This window comes from Sinohyriopsis cumingii, chromosome 8 (genome assembly GCF_028554795.1).
Source record: "Sinohyriopsis cumingii isolate HCF-2022 chromosome 8, ASM2855479v2, whole genome shotgun sequence".
In the NCBI taxonomy this organism is placed as follows: domain Eukaryota; kingdom Metazoa; phylum Mollusca; class Bivalvia; order Unionida; family Unionidae; genus Sinohyriopsis; species Sinohyriopsis cumingii.
Window position 1 is genome coordinate 115750473 of NC_142968.1, and position 22114 is coordinate 115772586.

Below are 22114 nucleotides of genomic sequence, written 5' to 3' on the forward strand. Positions count from 1 at the left end.
AGTCAAGTATTTCATATAGCTTTCTAATTATGTAGATCATCAGAAAACATTTTTTTTCCTAAGGTAGATCATTTGCACAGAAATTAACATTTTTTTCTACGTATTATGTTCCCATCTTTACTAACATACATTTTATCTAAACAAACGCCCGTATGTGATAATGAAAAATATAAACAATTTTGTACCAATACCCCGATTTTTTCTTCTTGGTATAATATTATAATGACCATTTCCAACTAATGTATCATGTATACAAACTTGAATGTATCTCCACATTGATGGTTTTACTAACACAAAAGATTTTGAAAAGTTACAAAATTAATAAATATGTCCTCTTAGTCAATTATTAAGAAATACATGTGTTGGTAGATAAACTTATATAGCGCTGAGAGAGAGAGAGAGAGAGTTTTAAAAAAAATCAGCCTTTAGGATATTATGCTAAGACTGGCCATTAATATTCACCTTCCTCTTCAACGACCCGGACATTGGTATCATCAAGTACCCAAAAAACTACGACTATGACCACCGTAAGTACCCAATCAATACTCATACACGTGACTATAACCTCTCGGTGTCCTGGTTTCAGGATGTATACGTTAGGTAAATATAGTTCGCATCGCTGCAGTGAGAGTGGCGTGACCTTGGTAAAATAGTCTATTTTATTGAAATTTTTTCATTGATTAAGTTTTCCAGGAAATTCCCATTCTGCTTTTATTTTCTGTTGAACTCGTACCGTATGTAAACTGTGTATCACTACGCTAGACGCAGGGAATACTTGCATCAACAAGAGTGTTTACAGGAATTCGTCACGAATGTACTCGGGATATAGGTGTCAATAACATTGTGTTAAATTAGATCATAAATATATATCTACGCTGGCTGCAATGTCACAACAGTACGATGAATACAGCGATGATGATGATGATGTGAATGATGCATGTGGTAGAAGCGGACCTTTACTAGTTTCTACACACGGAAAAGACGACCCGCATTTGACTGAGACACGTAGTGGAAAAACAGATAATGTGTCACGTAGGAGAAATGAATCTCGTACTGAGCGACTATATGAAAAAGGCAAAGTACATGAAAGAGATGAATCAAAAATAGAGAGGAGGAAAAACGATGAAAGGTTGAAAAGCAAACCGGACTTGAGTAAAGTGCAGAATTCACAAGCAGCCGAGGATAAACTCTCTCGGAATAAAAGGTACATTTATACCAAGCCAGATGAGCGTTAATGCATGTTTTAAGTGAAACGCCAGTAGCTTAGATGACTATAAATCCTATACTTCACTTCTAATGGTGATAGAACAAAAGAGCTTATAACATAGCATATGTTTTATCCTCCGTTCTTCCTTCCGTTCTTCAACACAAATGACATCGCTGCTCTTCCTTAAGGGTGCAAGAGATAGTTTTTATACACACATTTATTGCTGCATTCACCGGCCTTGTATTTAAAAAAAATCGTAAAAAATAAAATACACAAGTGAAGTCAAAAAGGTACATATTTTTGGATAGCTGTATTACAACAAATCATAATAATATTATTCACTTGACCAGAGAAGTCAATGGCAGTTCATAGCGAAAGAAGTTTTTGCATCCCAACCCGAAATTTATACCTGCATTTTTCAAATCCGATGGTCATATTTGACACTATTTGTTGCTCACAATGCAAACAAAGACCGTTTAACTAGGTGACAGTTCTGCAAAAGGTTGTGTACTAAACAGGCTGATGCAATTGAAATAGTTGCTGTACAAGCCGAGTTTGAAATATTCTACTCGCCATGAACCCAAGTGTTTATTGCTGGGGTGGTGGGCTAGCTCTTCTTAGCTGACTATTGGTATTTCACTGTCTACATACTGCAGAGTAACTATGGGAGATATACATGCCTCAAATCAATTTCAAGAATAAAACAAACCCGAAACACATAGTTTATAATATATCCATATCTTCAATCAATAAACAATAATAGCTGGAAAAGTCACACCATAGCCTTAAGTTTAGAAATATGACAGGGACAATTTATGAAGCTTTCTCCTGCCACGTAACTGCTTGCCGGATTATCCTAAAGCCTAGATGATCTCATGTGAAATCAAGTACATATGTATCAGGATCCAGATTTATGATGTTTTATTGTTTTTGAGTGTTTTTACGACAGTTCCATAATAAGTTCACGAATCTTCAAACTCCTCTGCTTAAACTTGAATTTGAAAATTTTCGTTGGTTTGAAATAAATAATACTAGAGCCAGTAAAGCCGCCAAAGTAGCATGTCATCTTGAACATATTATTATTACTAAAGTTCCCGGTTGGATCGACATGCCAACATGTGGTTTTCCTGGAAAGTCCTCTATGATTTCTAATTCGTCTTAAGCGAAAATGGCGCCGATCTGACTCTAACGTGATCACCATGGTATCTATATTGAAAATTTTGCTTTTATTTCTCATCCTGAATAGATGTTCATATAGACTCAGTGATTTCACCGAAAGACATTTGCAGTCCAAATGGTTGTATATGAAAAAGTGCCAATATTGTGTCAAATATGACAGCTACGATTGCCTTTTTAAAGTATTATTATTGCTCTTTCTGAGTGAATGGTTATTTGGAAATAGATAATACAAAATATCAGAGAGTTTTCAACATTCAGCGGGTAAATATAATCAACTGTCTTTTTCTGGATTACTGGAAACAATTTTTGGCCAGTAGAACGTCAATCTACTCGAGTGCCTCTTGTTTTACAGCTTGATTTTCATTTCTCGCACCCACCCCCACCCCCTTTTTTTAACGCAAAACACATTTTTGAGTAGTGTACACGTATCCACCACCCGTTAAAGTTTTCAATGCTATTTTTACGATTTATTGTGACAGATAGGCAGTCGGAGCCAGAGATAAAGACAGACGTTAAGCAAGTACATATTGATGTTACATCATGATATCATATTTTATCTGCCAATCATTTTCTCTTTACAGTCACGTGCATTATGATTCTTCTCAAGCCACATTACATCTACATTATGAATATTGCATTATCACCTTTCTTTCTCATATACTATTCTGATCAAAGTTTCTCGGGTCCAAATGACTGCACAATGAAATTTGAGACATAGAGTTGCGTAAAATTGCACCAAGTATTTGAATCAACCATAGTAGATAACATGATCAAGAGAGTATCAGTGTACAACCCTGACGGAAAGAAATGATTTAATACTTACTGTGCCGTTCATGGACAGAGATAAAGAGGCAGGATTCGACTCTTGAGCAGACGTTTCTGCCGTCCATCGCATATGCAAAGAATATGCAGATGGTCTCCGAGTCCGGAAGCCTTCAGCGGCAGCCAACAACATCCAGCAACGATTTTGCATTGTGAGTATACTATAGGACACCATAGTCCAATATAGCCATGCCTAGCACAGAGTTAATGAACGCCCATTTCAAGGAGGAGCAGATCACCGAAAGTGAATACAATCATATGATGTAGGCTATATTGGCAGCCCGCGTCCGGTAGCTAGCCCCAATCAGGGGGTGGGGGCCACCACAGCTCATTGCCGCAAAGCCTACACGGGGTCAGTGAGGAGCCATCGATGCCTACCCTTAGATAACACAAGTCGAGACCGGTGACAAGGCAGCCACCCAAACTTGCCCAAAGTCTATTCAAACCAGTCAAACTCTGGGGCAGAAGGAAGACCTCCAAAGGAGCAAAGGCTCCTCCCGTTCCAGCAAGGCGATATCCTCTCCCAAGTTTTTGAAATAAAACTAAGGTTGTGCTGGAAAGAATAAAATCGTCGTCGATTATCACGATAAGTGTTATGTATATCTATATGTTTTGTAACTCCTGGTACATGATTTTGTCTAACTTGTGCAACTGTTATTCATTGCTGTATATTGTAATGGTTATATATAGCTTGATTTAGTAAGAGCATAGGGTCTATCTTAAGATATAAAGTAAGTATCATTGCACTGGATCTTTAAATAGATGCTTACGGTCAGGTGATATATTAGAAGAATTAAGTTAATTTTTATTGGATGAATCATTATTTTGAAATATTAGATTGAATAGTAAGATCTTTCAAGTGGGGTATATTGCGACATATGGTCGTAATAGACTCTTCAAGGTGTATATAAGGAGAGAACTGAGCAATCAGATTTATTCCTAATTGTGAAAAATTCTAATTGCTTTTGTTCCTGTTGTAACATCAAGTCTCCTTTCGTGTTTTATGCTGTATTTAGTTATTATTTCAGAAGAAAAGAATTTATTTGGACTTTTCAGTAGAAATAGAAAGTGTTCATTGAAATATAATATTATTCTGGAACCACTGAGAATTATTCAAAGTAGTTCTGGACAAGGCCATTTTGACAACTTTACTATTCTTGGCGGACCAAGACATTCTAGGTTGGGAAATTCATGCTGTACATTTTATTATTTGTACTTTAATATAATTATTTCAGGATTATTTTGGATTTGATTCAAAATAGTGTAGGTTTCTCTCGCATTATCATTATAACATTGATAATTAAGTTATTTACGTTGTACAAATATTGTTGGTATTGTTTCTTTATGTTATTTAGTTTAAGACCATATAATCGTAACAGAAATTGGGAACTAGTCCGGGATACGAATTTCAGAAATATTTCAGAGAAATTGAATTCTTGTTGAAATTTAAATTCATTTTATTTCTTACTTTTCTTTATCCCTGATCATTTGAGTTTACATAATGAAACCAACAAGCTTTTTCACAGTCTCATCGACTGCAGAGAATTTAGTTTTTAGTCCGACCCAGGAAGGGTTTGAGAGTTTAAGGAAAGATGATTTGTTGGAACTTACCAACCGCTATTCTTTCTCTGATATAAAATTGCCTTTATTAAAATTGGAAATTAAAAATATTTTGGTCAAGTAATTGGTGGAAAAAGACATTTTTATTGCAAATGCTTTTGGAATAAATAGAAAGACTTTTATTTAGCTCTGAAATGAAATTAAAAAAATTAATATTGAAAAACCAGACGAAAAAAAAGCTAAGAAAACGTGAGCTTCAAATTCAAAACGAGGACAGAGACGAACTGATTAAAAAAGAAAAACAAATATAAATTAAAATTAAAATGTAGAAAATAGAACGAGTGATGCAAATTCATTAAGAAGAAAGAGAGGTTCAATTACGAATGCAAAATGAAGAAAGGGAATGGGAAGAGCGGCAAATGCAAATGCAGAAACAAAAAGAAGAAAGAGACATGGAAATGCAATTGAAATTTAACGACTTGGAACGGGCATGCAGACAGTACTCAATTCATGAAATTTCGGCTTTGATGTTACAAAAATATTAGATTAGTACCCTCTTTTAAAAAAAAAATGTACATCAATATTTGTGTTATGTTTAAAAAATAGCCAAATGTTTAAGATGGCCAAGAGACTGGACTTTATTATTACAGAGTGTACTTATTAACAAAGCTAGTGAAGTTTATACTTCATCGTCAGTAGAAACAAGTGCTGATTATGAATTGGTCAAGAAATGTATCTTTAAGGGTTATGAGTTGGTACCTGAGGCATACCGACAGAGGTCTAGGAATTGCAAAACAGAATTTAGCCAATCGCATGTCGAGTTTTCTAGGAAAAACTAAAACCTATTCGACAGGTGGTGTACATCTAAAATGATTGATTAAGATTATGACAAACCTAGGATACTCATATTAATTGAATAGTGCAAGAACTGCGTCCATAGTGACATTAAGACTTGCCTTGATGAACGCCAGCTAGACACTTTAGACACGACGCTCGTACAGCTGACGACTATTTCTTGGCTCACAAAGTTTCATTTGTCAATACGTTTTCCTCTCATAAAATGGACAGCAAGAAACCAGCTTGGTCTCAAGCAAATATCTACGATTTTTAATCTGGCACAGCAAATAAGAATCCAACATTTGATAAGACTAACTGGTCAGAAATATTTATCTCTTCCTACGTTTACTTATTGTAGGAAAATATGGCACGTTATGTCTGATTGCTCTAAGTTGAAAATAAGCAACAGGATAAAGATACAGCTGTTCCATATGCTCTTGTAACTATAGGTCATGGTCATAGTCATTTATTGGAAACTATACATGTTTAGGGTCATTGAAAACCACGTCTGGTTTTATTATGGACAATTATGAACCACACATGTCGAAAGATTCTTTGTCACTTATTGGAGATTCGGCCTATCCTGTCCCTATTAAATAATTAACGGAAACAGGAGCTTTCTTTCTAGGAGTCTTTTGTTATCAGGCACATTGCCTTTTCAGAGAGGTCTTCTTCTCCTGAAAGTATTCTTGTTCGGGGAGTAGAATGCAGCTTTATTCAAATTCCACTCCAAACTGCAAATTTAATATCACACTTAGTTTCAGGACCCATGACTATCGGCGCTATGAATTCTTTGACCATTGATGACGTTCATTTATTGCTAGGCAATGACTTAGCTGGAGATAAGATTGAGGTTACTCCACTTGTAGCTGACAATCTTTGCTTGGAGGAAAATATATTTGTCTATTTGAAAATGAAATCCTTGATTTATATCCTGCTTGTGCAGTTGCGAGAGGTCTGGAAAACTGAGCTTTTCAGAATGACGTTGATTGGAAAATTAGTCCTATGGTACACATATGTATTTGTCAGGGTTCTGTTGAGGGTATTATGTTCCTGTTACTGATCAATCAAAATGTATTGATCATTGTGATTCTCTTTTAACCTCTCACTGTTTATTCTAATCACGGTGGGAAAAGAAAATCACTTGTCGTCGAATGTAAAGATTACCCTGAGATCTCCTATATGTTTCAAAATGGCCATCAGTAAAGCTGAGTTTACAGAGGTACCACGTGCTCTATTTTGAAAAATGGAGTCCTTGTGAGAAAATGGAGACCAGCAGAGTGATCATTGAGCTATCAAATTATTGTTGCTAATTCCTATGGACAGATAGTTCTTTTTCTAGACCATGAAACTCCTTTTAAGATCAATAAAACCTATTACAAGATCTTAAAGCATTTTATTTGCCAAAAATTGAAAGTGATGTTTCTAAATATTTTGGATATTGTCACACTTGTCAAACGGTAGGAAAATCCAATCAAAATATATCCAAAGCTCATTGAGAAACTACTTCAGCATTTAACGAACCGTTTAGCTGATTACTATTAGATTGTAGATCACTTACCCGAGACCTAGTCAAGTAACCCATACTTGTTGACCATATTGTGTGTATCAAGAAGGTTTCTAAAGGGAATTCATTACGAAGTATTAAAACTAAAACTTTATTCAATGTCTTAATAAAGTTCTTGACACGGCTTGGCCTTCCCAAATCCATCCAATCTGATCAACGCTCTAATTTCCTGTCAGGGATCCAACACCAAGTTATGTATTAATTAGGTAGCCAACAATTTACGTTCTCTGCGTAACACACTGAAAGGTAGGGCGCGTTGGAACGATTTCGTCAGACTTCAAAGAAAATGACAAGGTCGTTTTGCTTTGATACCCAAAAGATTGGGAAGGTGTTCGCTTACAACTGTGTGCTGTGGGTCAGTTCAAGGGTCCCTAGGGTTTAACCCTTTTGAACTTATTTCTGAACACACCGTTTGTTGACCATTGAAGTTGTCGAAAAGGAAAGTTCTGTCAACCGACGAAACAGATATCAGTTTATTTGATTATGTCTCTGATTTTAAATGCAAATTCCCGAAGGTTTGTGAGGTGGCATGAAATAATCTTCAGCTTACTCAATCAAAAGTGAAAGTAAAGTACGACAAAACTACGAAAGAAAGAACTATTAAGTCTGCTTATGAAGCTCTGGATCTCTTGCCCATACCTAAAACCATTTGACCTCAGGCTATGTATTATGGTCCAAATACAGTTAAAAGGAAAGTAAGTAAATTAAATTATTTCATCGATACTCCTGGGAGACTGAAACATAAATAAACCTGCCATATGAGTATGTGGAAATAGTATGTCGATCGCGATAGCGCCGTAAATAATTCAGTTAATTTAGTTCTTACTGTCCTACACTGTCACGATTTCAAAGATGACGTACAACCGTATTGTACAGACTTTAGTTCAACAAGTCTTCACAATTCTGAAATATCAAAGAATTTGGACAACAAACTAAAACATCTACAGCCACGGGAAAATAACAAGTGAAAGTTACTAATAAATGAACACGAATACTTGTTTCCAGTTGTTCGAACTCGAGCAAACAAAATCTACTATGATGTTGAAATTATAGATTCGAAGCCTGTAAAACAGCACCCTTACAGGATGAATCCACTCAAGCTGGAATGTTGAAAAAAAGAAATTGAATATTTTTTTGGAGAACGACTTTATTAAACCAAGCAAACGTAATTGGAGTTCAACGTGTACTTCTTGTACCAAAGCAGATATTTCTTTCCGTATATGCACTGAATATGAAAAAGTGAACAGTGTCACCAAAACATACTCATTGTCAATACCAAGAATTGATGACTGTGTTGACTGGATTTGAAAGGCAAAATATGTCACCAAAACAGATATTTCTTTCCGTATATGCACTGAATATGAAAAAGTGAACAGTGTCACCAAAACATACTCATTGTCAATACCAAGAATTGATGACTGTGTTGACTGGATTTGAAAGGCAAAATGTGTCACCATGTATTACCTGTTAAAAGGATTCTGGCAGATTCCACTTACGGATAGAGCACAAGAAAGTCAGTCATCTGAAACTGCAGATGGACTCTACAAATAAAAGTGATGCCATGTGGTAAGCAAACTTCTCCCTCAACATTTCAGCGCCTAATGAACATGATAAATCTGGTATAGATGGATGTAATGCAGATATCAACCACGTCATTATATGTAGCAATTCCTAGACAGATCACCTAGAAACTATCCAGAAATTTATTCGTTCGCGAGTGATGCAATTTTGACAATTAATTGAAATAAAGGTGAGTTTTGCCAGCTTTTGTCGCATTTTTAGGACATATTGTGGGGTTCAGCCTATATGAGCTAAGGTTAAAGCTATCTCTGAATTCGCTGTGCCTATCAATAAAAAGCAACTGATGCTATTTGGGACGTGGCTGGACATAGGAAATTTAGTTCCAAGTTTTCTATAATTGCTGAGCACCTGACGGATTTATTAAGAAGACCAAGTTTTAGTGATCTAACAAATGTCAAGACGCGTTAGATAAGTTAAAGGCCATACTTAAAAGTGCACCAGTTCTTTCAGCTCCATATTTCAACCCCCATACTTTCATCAACAAAATGAAAACTAAAAATCACAGGTAGTTTAGACGGAGTTTGGTGTTGCAAGACATTCAGGACTTCAAGGGAAAGCAAATTTTTTATCGCTGGTGTACTTTCACTTTTAAAGGATATCTATATTGCTTTCTTTTGTATACGTTTTTATACATTGATTGTTCGTCTTTCCCTGTAATTTCATTGCTATTGTCATTTATGGTTTTGATTAATATAGAAAAAGAATGCTTTTTTTGCACAAATCTGTATTTTCATTATGAGGAGAGATTTTATGTATATCTATATTTTTTTGTAAATCCTGTTACATGATTTAGTATAATTTTTTAAAGTATTTATTCGTTGTAAATTTTAGTGATTATCTATAACTGGATTTTATGCGTACATAGGGTTTATTTTATGATATTAAAGTATGTAAATTGCATTTAAAAATAAATGCCAACGTATATGTTGACAGTTACGAGTAAACAAATTATTAGTAAATATGTTTGCAAGAGTCTGCCTTTTCCAATTGGACAGTTCGACATGTGGTATCGTAGAAGAATTAAGTTAATTTTAATTTTATGAGTTATATCACATGAATAGGTATTTTGAAATATTAGATTGAGTAATAAGATCTGTCACGTCATTTTGACAACGTTACGATTCTTGGCGGGCCAGAACATTTCCGGTTCTGAAATTTATACGGAACACTTATTCTTTTGGACTTTAATATAAATGTTTCATGATTAATTTGGATTCGCTTCATAATACTGTAAGTTCCTCTCACATTTACATTTATAACTTTGATAATTAAATTAACTGTTAAGTTTTACAAAACTTGTTGGCATTGCTTCTTTCTGTTACTTAGTTTATGACCATAGGGTCTTAACACAATATACAAAGTGGTCACCTCTGGAAGTGGACTTATCTCAGCTATTTAGGGCCATGACCTACGGCTTGATCACCACACTCCCACTGGGGATAGGAAAGAAGGGTGTTGAGTTTTTAAAGTCAGTGTCAAGGTTCCTTTAGAAAGGATTATATAAGAGGAAGCTGGTTTTTTTTTCATGCCTGCAGACGGTAATGCCACACACGCTAACACGGGAAATTATATGACTGTTGTCTGAGCCAAGGCCAAGTTTATCGTGCGTACTTGGTGTCTAAGGATGTAAATATACGTAAATTTTAAAAACAATATATTGGTATGAGACCACTTATTACTTTTCAGCTAAGATCCAGTCTGTTGGAAAGGGAATACAAAACATAGTTCTAAATAGTTCCTAGATTTTTACAGAATTCGTTATTAATTTCATAAATACCAATCAATGTACTCTAGCTGATAATAAAATATTTACTGTTATTTTGATCTCTCGTTTTGAATTTTCTAATGACAAAATAGGGTCTGCCTGTTTAGCACCCTTAGGAAAATAAAAACTAGAATTTTGTTTTTAAAAAATAAATAAAAAAGATAACGCGGAAAAAGTGTTTTTTCATGCTGAATTTGTTTTGTCTGTCTCTAAAGAATGGAAGCATTTGTGGTTTGTATCATAATAAACTACATAAATGACTTTTATTTTGTAGCATATTAACCTGAGGTTCCATGGAAAATGGCCGGCCTCCTAAATACTTTCGATTTTTTGAGAATAATCAAAAGGACCACACGGGACTTAAGGCTGAGAAATAATAATAATAATAATAATAATAATAATGATAATAACACGGTATGAGAGGAAGAAGTTTACAGTGTCAAAATAAGATAAATAAACAACATTATTTATCAACCTTCCCGTTTCATGAGGGTCATTATATGACAGACTTGTTTTATCGCTGTAGCAATACACACTATAACACGGTTCGTAACATTAAGTAGTATCAAGCAAGATCAAATGCCTACACACTGACTTTTATGTAAAAATTGAGCTGGGGGAGGGGTACTCCGTCAGTTATACAATATATACATGTACGTACACATAAATGCATAGATATATACAAACACAGATACATACATACATACATACATACATACATAATACAGATAGCCCATTTCTTTATGCTATTACTTCTTCTCTTTTCTTTATTTTCAGCCGTCTTGATGCATTTGCACTTGTTATTGCTGTTATTGCCCTCGCCATGGCATTCTATAGCCATTTTATCTCTGCACCTTATTCTCAACCGGGCAACCCTTCGAAAATTGATCCTGGACATTTTCCTGACCTACTGGAATTCACAAAAGAGTTTTCGAAACGCTTGTCTGGTGTCGAAGCTAGCCTGCAAGATCTTAAACAAACCACAGTTCGCATCAAGGACTTTGAAGGGAGTTTGAAGCACATAAAATCAGTTATTAAGGAGAATACGTTTGATAAAGGTATATACATTTAAAGCGAATTGTCACTGCATCTTAGAAAAAATATATCGGTACATTTTATCATTGCAGTAAATGCATGTATGTATATTTACAGAGAGAGAGAGAGAGAGAGAGAGAGAGAGAGAGAGAGAGAGAGAGAGAGAGACGTTAATGACATTTACATAAGGTTTTTTGTTAAGTTAGACTCAATACTCCCTATGGTTCATTTTCAGCAAAGAAGCACTTGTAAGTCCTGTCAAGCCTTTTAGCTCATCATGTCCAATGTGACGACTTTGATATTTCATTACAGTGTCCTTGATTGTGGTGATAATGATCAATACAGTTCTACTTGTCCTGGTTATTATATACCTTGTTGCCAGTAGGGACACTAATCAGCATCTTACTGGGACAATCCAGGTAGAACAGCACCAAGTAAATGGTGGAGAAAGGCAAAATCCAGCACCGTATTCGGTAAGAGTTGTCTGTTTAATATAAATGACGAACTGTCACATTTCTCTCTTTATACTTGATAATTTTGTTACTTTCTAAAATTGAAGATGTGACGATCTTGCGCCATATGCTTTTAAAAATTCGTTTCTTTGCAATGAAGTAGTCCTGGTAATAAAGTAATATTTCTAATACTAATTACTAATACTTACTTCAATAATAATAATAATAATGATAATAATAATAATATTTATTTATTTGCAATACAAGCCACATGTCAGTGACACATATCCATGCATCAAGATATTTTAGTGCGTAACAAATTGGAAGTGTTGTTCGTGAAAGTAACCATTATTGCATTTTCCGAATTAGGTGAAATACAGATATATATTACACAGTAATCGCAAAAGCTAATTTGAAGAGAACGTTAAAGCCTGCATAAAGCAAGTATTGTCATATTGATCATGAGTCTTAGGTAGCAGGAGTCGATAATAAAACGGTTTCTCTAACCTTAAAGGATTGTATAAAAAACATTGATAAAGTAGTCATCACAATTTTACTGCTATCAATTTGTATAAAAGTTCTAAATGTTTCTAAAGTTTAAATTTTTATATAAACGTGGGTTACTATTTTTTGTAATTACTCATATGGTGGACAGTCAGTAATTAAATGGAATTCATTTTCGATATTAACGTTACAAAATTTAAAAATATTTCTTCATAACAAGTAGCTTCGTATCTTTCAGAGTTACCTCTGATCGGCAGGTTTCAGCAACAACAACAACAACAATAATAACAATAACAACAAAAACTAATATTAATCATAATAATGATGTGTTGGTTCTACCACTACTACTACTGCTACTACTACCAACCACAATTTATGATAATAACAATATGGTAGTAGTAGTTGTAGTACTTGTATACAACATTCAGTTGTTCACAGAAATGTACACCATGCTTTGTTGTTTTTTGTGTGTTTTGTTCTCCTGCTTATGACTTAAAATAATATGGAATGAGAGAACCGTTGATTCCTGTTATATTTTCTTAATCTCGCACATTCAGTTCTCATATTTCTCTCAGACGGCATAGTACGAATCCACTCCTTCACTCGATATATTTTGAAAATATTCCGGTTTCAGACTGCCGGAAGAATCTTGAGTCAAGTTCGAGTCAATTCTCGTTTAGAAAGGAAGCTCTGTGTCATTAGTTTCTATCAGGAGACTCACCCATTACACATGCGCATGACCCAGTCTGTTACTCAGCTGCTAACCATTCAGCCTGTGGAATTCATTATACGGAGACATGAAGAAATATTGAACATCCCGCCAGTCTCCCTCTACTTTCTGTTTGTAGACTTTAATGAGAGGTATGAAAATGAGGCTTTTAATTATATTATTAAAAAATATAAAGACTCCTTTCTGGCATACTTCGCTGTATTCATAAATAATGCAATTGAATTCGATTGCCACTAAACATAAAAAACTAAAAACTAAAATGCGTTCTCACAAATTATTAACCTCACCTTAACTAACTTTTTTTTTCAAAGAAAGTATTTTGGCATAAAGGGTTTTCATATATTTATAAATCATGCCAATCCACCAGAAAGTATGACCATTATTTGCTAAATATATGAATACAAAACTGTAAAACACCTCCCCTACAAAAAAAAACTTATTTTCGTAAACCGGACAACATAACTCGGCAACCTTTGTAAAAATGCATCCTATAATTAAGCCCTGTCAAATATATGTAATTGATGCCGCTCCACCATCATGCATAACTGCCTCTGTTAAAACAGATATTCATTTAAAAACATCGTCATAAAAATCGCTCAGCAGAATTTGACCAGTTTTGACACAACACATTATGGCATATAGACCTTTTAATAATCGACTTGCTGATGTGAGATCATATATGGATAGCATTACATTAATAGAAACAATCTGAAACAACAGTTTTCACAATTTATGCAATAAATAGCATTGAAAGAACTTTTACAGAAAGCGTCTTAGTGATCCAGATTTAAAACATTGGGTAGTCGATTTTTATTGATGATAATGATGATCATGATGATGATGATGGGAATACTACCACTACTACTATTGTTACTACTACTACTACTACTACTAATAATAATAATAATAATAACAATGATGAGACTGCATTTGAGCATAAGTGTTTACGCTTCTGTAGAAAAAGAGTGGTGAATAATGCATAGAAAGTTGAAAACACGAGCTTAGTTTCTGCCTGTGGAAGATTCAGTCGCCAGATTCGTATGCAATGCACCTTTGTTGGCAACTGACTAAACGGTGTTGCAGTTGGAACAGAAACAACCATCTCCATGTAATGGTCACAATCCCGTAAAAGAGGTCACTGTATTAGGATCAGAGCACAGAAATAATTTTAATAATCGTTTACCACATAAAGTAAGTAACAATATCCCGATTTTGACATGCTTGTATGTAGAAGTATTGAAGTTGTAGCCCGGAAAAGGAGGATGTACACACATTTTAAGTAATTTTGAATGAGTTGAAGACAAAGGTCAAAGGTCCACCCTTAGATTCAATACAATTTGTAAGTATCGTGTCAAAACACTATATACTTTAAAAGGTCATGGAACCGACGCCTGAGCAAGATAAGCAGTTGATAGTAAATTAAGGAATGCGGATCACATTGAATTACTTATGGTGCATGCCATGTTCATCCTATGAAGCAACGTTTAATGCAAGTTTAACGTATGGGAGTTTTCGCCAGGACAATAAGTACAGAAGGATGGAAACATGAAGTGAAATACTGAAATTCGGAATGGACCCAATTACGGCCCACGTCTCAAAGTGGATGTATAGTAAATGTACCATTTCCCACCCATGCGACAGAGAAATCTAGCTGTTTTGCTAACCTTACTTTTCTTATCTCAGTCTAGTCATCTCAGACCAGTCGTCTCAGTCAAGGTGTCTACGAGCTCAGAACTACTTTTAAAAAAGAAACACTTGTTGTCTTCTGCTATGCCTGACGTAGTTGTTCTAAAATCAAACAACAACAATAACAACTATATAACAAAAACATAGTAAAAAACATAGTAACATAAGGTAAATCCATCTTTGAGAACACACCAAACAAAAATATTTCAAGAGTGACAAAGACACACACGCATACGATGTCGAGCTTTTTGGTATTATGCTAGTACGTTCCACACAGCATGGTTAATTTTATCCTATATGCAGGCCTAGCTAAATACATTTTCAGGTTAGCGTCATTAAATGTAGTTAAAGCTACGTAACTAGTTTTAAATATTTCGTGGGAAACAAATTATATACTGTTAGCTACATTTAATGACGCTGACCTGAAAAATGACTGCTACAGATAGGATAAAATTCTCAATGCTGTGTGAAATGAACTATGACAGAAAATACTGATCCATGCACATAGACTATAGACCTATACGCTTCATAGACTTCCAACTCTCTTAATAACTAGAAAAAACTTAGCAACAGCCAGAAAATGTATTATGTTAAACATGCTTTATTCTAATTTTGTTAAGCATCTGCATTGTGCCCCAGCTGAATCAAAAGTATACCTATAATATTTAATGACAAATAATGCACTTACCAGCCAGAAGGAATCATTTATCCGTCAACACATTAATCCATAAGCAAATTTCATGGTAGCACGTGTCATATTTCCAAGACAGAAAAATAAATTTTCAAAGAATCAGTGAACTTGAAAGTTTAGCACATGGTTATCCGCCAGGGTCCGTATAGGGAGGGTCTTTTATCCACGGAGGTAATTTTACAATCAGTAGTAAGGAAAACACAAATATGTCACAAATAGTTTGACCTCCTCCATTGAAAACGAGTTATATACGATATTGACACAGATCACTAATTACCCGTGAATAACCCAAGCACGGACACTCATGCTACATATAACTTTTTGTTATAATAATAGCCTATACACTACAACATAGGTGTGGGCCCAGTATCGTTTCATTATTTACAATATAATTTTCTAAATTGTAACTAATGAAAATGAAACATTTTCTTGTAATAAATATTAACTATTTATTGTTAATTTCATATAACATTCATATATTAAATGTCATAATATCTCAATACTATACAATATTTTATGTTGTTATTTTTTTTAGGCTCACGCATAAAAAATGTGTACTTTGGATGACACGGTCACGCCACAGTCTTCATTAACTTATTTGTATTAATGCACCGCATGTAAACATTGGCGCGTGAACTATATTGCACAAGTGAGAAGTTCTTTTCTACTTTAAAGCAAATTATTGGGTGAAAAAAGAATCTACGTTGGGGTTCGGATCGAGACAAGAAAATCCCAGTCGCGGGGTTACATTATATAGCTTCCCCACCTCGGCAAGCCTCGTGGGGAGACAAATAATGTAACCCCTTGACTTGGATTTCCTTGTCACGGTCCAAACCCCAACGTAGATTCTATATGTATCATCTATACACAAGATTCCGTACCTGTCTCTTTCTCTCTTTATATATATATATATATATATATATATATATATATATATATATATATATATATATATATATATATATATATATATATATATATATATCCCGACCTTCTCAAAGTATCTATAAAGAAATTGATACATCTTTTTCATGTGGTATGGATATCTATAATTTTTGTAATTCCTGGTGCATAATTCTTTTATCGAGTTTTTAAAATTCTTGTTCAGGGCAGAAATTTGTGCAGAATATTTTTTCTTCAGTCTTGCCTACGTGACTTGAGTATAGTATTACATAGGATTTATAAATAGATGTTTACGTATGTTGACAATTAGTAATAATAAACTGAAGAATAATACTTAAATTGGCGCCTATGGCGTAGTTTCTCAGTAACTGATGGGATATCAATGTTTCCAGAGTAATTATATGGCTTCACATTGGTTGTGCGAGGTCACGTGAATATTCTTTATTGACACAAAACCAATAGTTTATGATGTCACGTGGGGTCTATTGCGACGTACAGTCGCAATATACGGTGTATATAAGGGGACCGTTATGTGTTCCTATTGTATGTCTGCAGAAATATTTTATGTTATACTGAGATATTTTTCCAGAGAACAACATTTGTTTGAACTGTTCAGTGGAAATATAATGTGCTCATTATTTGACTATGAGATTATTTTGTGACTGCTATAACAAATTCGAAGGAATTATGGACTTCGCCATCTGGACAACGTTACGGTTATCGGAGGATTAGTACATTTCCGGTATTGAAATTTATAAGTAATTTTTTTTTTCATTTAGGACTTTCATAGAACTTTATGGGGACTAGTTTAGATTTACTTCATAACACTGTAGGTTCTCCTAACATTTTTCATTTACAACTTTGATAATTAAATTGCTTGTTAAGTTTCATAAAACGTTTTGGTTTTGCTTCATTTCTTTTATATAAGTTTGTGACCATAGAGTCCTAACACATATCCTGCCCATGCCTGGTAGTAACGTATAAGTAAGATTAGTATGTTCAATTTTTCCCCTTAGAAATGTGATCCTTGAGGACCCAACTTTAGGACTTGGTGACCTTAGGCTGACCACAGTTCAAGCAATACAAAAAATGGGAGGTAGGTGTAATTTGTGTCGAGCGTGGAAGTTACGTTTAATTTGTCAGGACGTGTCAACACTTTGTTAATTTTATTTTTTAAAGTTTTTCATTTGGATGTAATTTAGAAACCCTTATAGATTCTCGTCATGCTTAGTAAGGATAATTTTGAAGCAAGTACAGTTCCGGGTGTAACATACTTGTTCACCTAATTTTATCCTCTAGCCGCGAAAGTCCCTATCAGAAAATACATATATTATGATTTTGGCTAAGTTTCTTATTTACTAATAGTTCCTACATTCTCTGATAAATTCTTTTTATATTTGGCATGCATCATGCGAAAGCTAGTACAGTTCATTATAATATAAGCTCATTTCCTCAATTAACCACCGACTCATGTTATAAAATAAACTCAGTGTTGAAACACATAATGCTTTATTTTATTTCCATTTTGTATATCAAAGCAATGCATAAAGAATTTTCTCATTTACAAAAATTAACAGTAACGTCTTTAACCTGAATGAATACTAATTAACATACTGCTGGTTTACATTCCATATTTAGAAAGTGATGATGTATTTACTAAATAAATATTTTTAATTTTAGGAAGAATAGTAATTTTCTACGTGCGAGATCAAGACTCCAAGCAACTAGATTCCACGAAACTGTACAATGAAGCTCTGGCGTCCGTAACAAGGCAACGAGAGTTGTCTGATTTGAATCGGCGTTCTCGTTTTATAAGTGCATATGATCAACTGACACAATTTCAGAAAGAGCATTTAAGTAAAATTGTTACAGACGAACTTAAGGGTCATTAATTAGATTTTATTTTGTGTCATTGTACCTTATAAATGCAATATTTGGTTGGCAAGTATGTCATAGTTGTTTTGATAGTTGGTTAAATAATTATTTTTTGGTTAGTTCTTTAGTTATTGATTTTATGCTTCTAAAGACGTGTATGCCCAATTTAAGATAAGAATTCGTTGAAAAACATTGAAACACAAAAGCCTAGTTTGAGTTAAGTTCGTCTTCAGTTGAGTCTAAACATATGTGAAAAAGTCAGTTTAATGATGTTACAAAAACATCACGGAAGCTAACCAGCTGACTGGAAATATGGTTCGTGACCGGAAATTAGTATCATAATAATAGTCCTTGAACGACCCTGTAAATTGGTCGTGTACCTCATGTTCAGTAAAACATTTGTGAGCGTATTAGTAAACAATCTTCTGGATAAAATGAAAAGTATGCTGTCCGTTTTCCATCACAGTTCCTTAGTTTGAATCTCCAGATATCTGGTGTAAGAACATTACGTTATTCTCATCTATGTTTTGGTGGTTTGGAAACTAACAATACAGTCCCCGTATGTAAGTATGCCATTTGCGGATATATTTGGATAGAAAAGACTATATCATGAATAATTTGTGGCATAAATCTATTTTACTCAGAGGGTTGGATAAATTGGATATTGTTGGATATTGGATTAATATTTTTCTGAAAATGATTTATTTTGCTCTTAATAGAGAAAGGATGATACAAATTATGTAACAAGATGTGCGCGAAGTAACTGGAATAAACCTTGTAAGGTAAAGATAAATATTCAAGAAAATCCCTACTTCATTTGAAATCACGATTTATGCGGTTCAAGAGTAATCATGCAAAGATGCGATCAGTCTATGTCTAAGAAACTTAAACTCTCTTCTTCATGTAGGATCCCCGTCGATGTTTGTAAACAGCAACTCATATAACTCTAGAGTTGTGTGTCTTACCTTCTGAAAATTTGCATGTATCAGTATAGGGCAAACTGGAATTTACCGATCACCCCCTTGGTTCAACCCCAAGACACACTGAGTTAGACCCTGGATCACAATATACTAACTATTGAGATCCCCACTCCATGACCACATATATACTTACAGGCATGAATATGCAAATTTATGCACTGACCCACAGGTCCATTCCTAAAGAATGAATTGGCATCAGTCGAAAATTGGAAACTGTTAGGACTTCCACAGTATATCCTTGGGTTTCTTACAAAGGACATCCTTACCCCATTCTTAACTTGTAAACCGTAGCCATCATATGCATGCCCTTTATTGGCACGAACTGACAACGCAGAAATGCATTTCACATTGCCCCTTAGGTCTTACCTTGCCTACTGGATCTTGGGGTAAAACTGAAAGTGGCTGGTATGAGTTTTGCAAGCTTTGAATTTAGTTGCATTAATATTTCCGTTAAACAAGCTGATGAAGGCCTCGGCTCACGAATATAGAATACGACCGGAAATTAAGATTTTTCAACTGAGTTTTTGTGTAGATGGTAAATGGTATAATAATATATTGTTACGTGTTTAGACTCGAATAAACAGTAACGCAAGAAAGAGTGAAAACAACAAGCTTTGAAAAATGTAACAAATAATGTACTTCCCTGGAAAAATACTGTAAAAATGAAAACATATGAGAACTTACGGTTTCCAGAATCAAATCCAAAAATAATACAAGAATAATCCACGAATAAAGGTTTCGCAGTCCGAATATTGAAATGTTCTAATGATTTCAAGTTTGAGTCCCGACGAAGAATCCAAGATGGAAGGCGATGACGTGTGCTGTAGCCTGTACTGTGTTGACGTGTACAGTTCCTTGTTGAAACATACTAATTTATCCTTCGGTCTTGGAAATCCAAACAGAATTTTCAATAAATGTCCTTCTTCAAGAATTCTGTATGAATACAATAATATTTCTAGAAAAACTAATTAATCTTTTAGAGTCCAAATAATCTGAAGAAACTTAACAAATAATTAAAAAACTCAAAAGTTCATTTCTGGTCACAACAGAAGAAAACAACTTGACATCAGGTGTTAAAAGCCCTGGACTCGGAGATCTCTCTCTCTCTCTCTCTCTAAACATCATTATTAACACTAAGTATTTCGCATTTCGGGAATGCGTAATTGCGAAATATACTGCGAAATAAAGGATGACGTGATCATGTTTACATGTAAAAGTCACATAGCTCCTGTATGTCCTTGATAAGAACCAGTTATTTTTACTCCTAGCAAAAGTTGTTTACTTGGCCCTCAATCAAGGCCAGGAACTAAGTCAAAAATAGAAACAAGTGTTTCTATTATTAGGTATCTAAGAAAAAACTCAATTCAAACTGAATTTTCTGGAAAATATCAAATTCCTAGTAAACAAAATTACATGAAAGTAAAGAAGAAAAACAACAATCCTTTCACATATACTCATTTTCATATTTCAGACGTGGTTATTCAGGAAAAAGAGAAAGAAAAGAACTGAAAAAGAAAGAAAAAAGCTATAAAAAATAAAGCGTTCAAACATCTAGCTGTATATGTGCATAGCGGAAATCAAACTTCAGTGTTTATATTCGTGATGGATTCCTGTAAATTGTCTTTTAGGAAGGCCCTCTTATATATAATATCATGGGATTTCTTAAGTTCATTTGTCAAACACGATTTGTTTTAATATTAAGTCTACACTGTAATGTAGATTGACGGCTTCTGATATACGTCTTAAGGTGTCCGACCTCATCTTGTTTATTTTAGAAGGAATTATAATATGGCGAGCGCCGATGGCCCTTATGTTATCCTACTCACCGATGTTTTGGGCGAAATTACTGTTTCACATTGGTGGGTGAGACTAATAGCATAACATAACCTGGTAAAGAGTTTGACGCTTCCCTATGCGATCTGCCGGTCTGGAACCTCAGGTCCAGGCTGCGACGACTACGTCGTTTAACTTTGAAAAAGTAAAGAATGTTCATAATAGATTTTACTCATGTCTGTCATTGTTGTCTCTACGTCCGGCTACGTCTTTGCATCCGGATGGTGCAAACAACCACCACGGTTGACGATCACATTAATGCTTGATGCTTACAGAGGTCATACCCTAGCCAAATTAAACGTGTGTGCCTGGGACCGCATTGCGATGCCTCCAACGTCGCAAGGATTGTCCCTGAAAAGAGTCCCTAGATGTATTGCATTAAACGAGAGGCAATATCTAGGCTCAACTTCATGTTAAAATCGAACATCAGCGTTCACTCCGTTTAAAGAATAGACGCGCCGTTAACTTTATTGACGGCATGGCGACCAGGACCGGTGCTATATTCGTCGGCATCGAGAGGCGTTGACGTGCTAACTACATTAGCGACCCGTGTCGATGGCGTGTTGCTCACTTGCGGCCTCCTTCCTCTATCTGAGCAGTAAACACTTCGACTTCGAGTGAAGCTTAACATGCACGAAAAGATGCCAAGAGCAAACATATTTCTATTGCTAATCTTGAATCGCGCCCCCTCCAGAATGCCACCACGGACGACGAGTTCACGCTTATTTTAGAAAAAGCTGAATGGCTATAAAACCCTTAAAAATGATATCCGGGCGGCGTACATATAAACGTGATCATCACCGATGCCTACAAAGCGGCTCTATTTGCCCAGTACCGGTTTGAGGGTCGATTGGAAGTTATCGAAAGGCAGGCCAATAGGCTGTCATTAGTGTCTCAATAGTGGGGA

At 34.9% G+C, this 22114-nt stretch overlaps 1 protein-coding gene across 1 annotated transcript; it reads left to right on the forward strand.

The window, feature by feature from the left end:
- Window positions 1-464: 464 nt before the first annotated feature.
- LOC149794446 (uncharacterized) lies at window positions 465-20124 on the forward strand. Its single transcript, XM_089968696.1, has 6 exons — window positions 465-1204; window positions 11296-11576; window positions 11866-12026; window positions 13144-13370; window positions 17536-17615; window positions 18200-20124. Exons 1-6 carry the CDS (start codon window positions 885-887, stop codon window positions 18409-18411), a joined length of 1281 nt encoding a protein of 426 aa, XP_089824822.1. The 5' UTR covers window positions 465-884; the 3' UTR covers window positions 18412-20124.
- Window positions 20125-22114: the final 1990 nt, after the last annotated feature.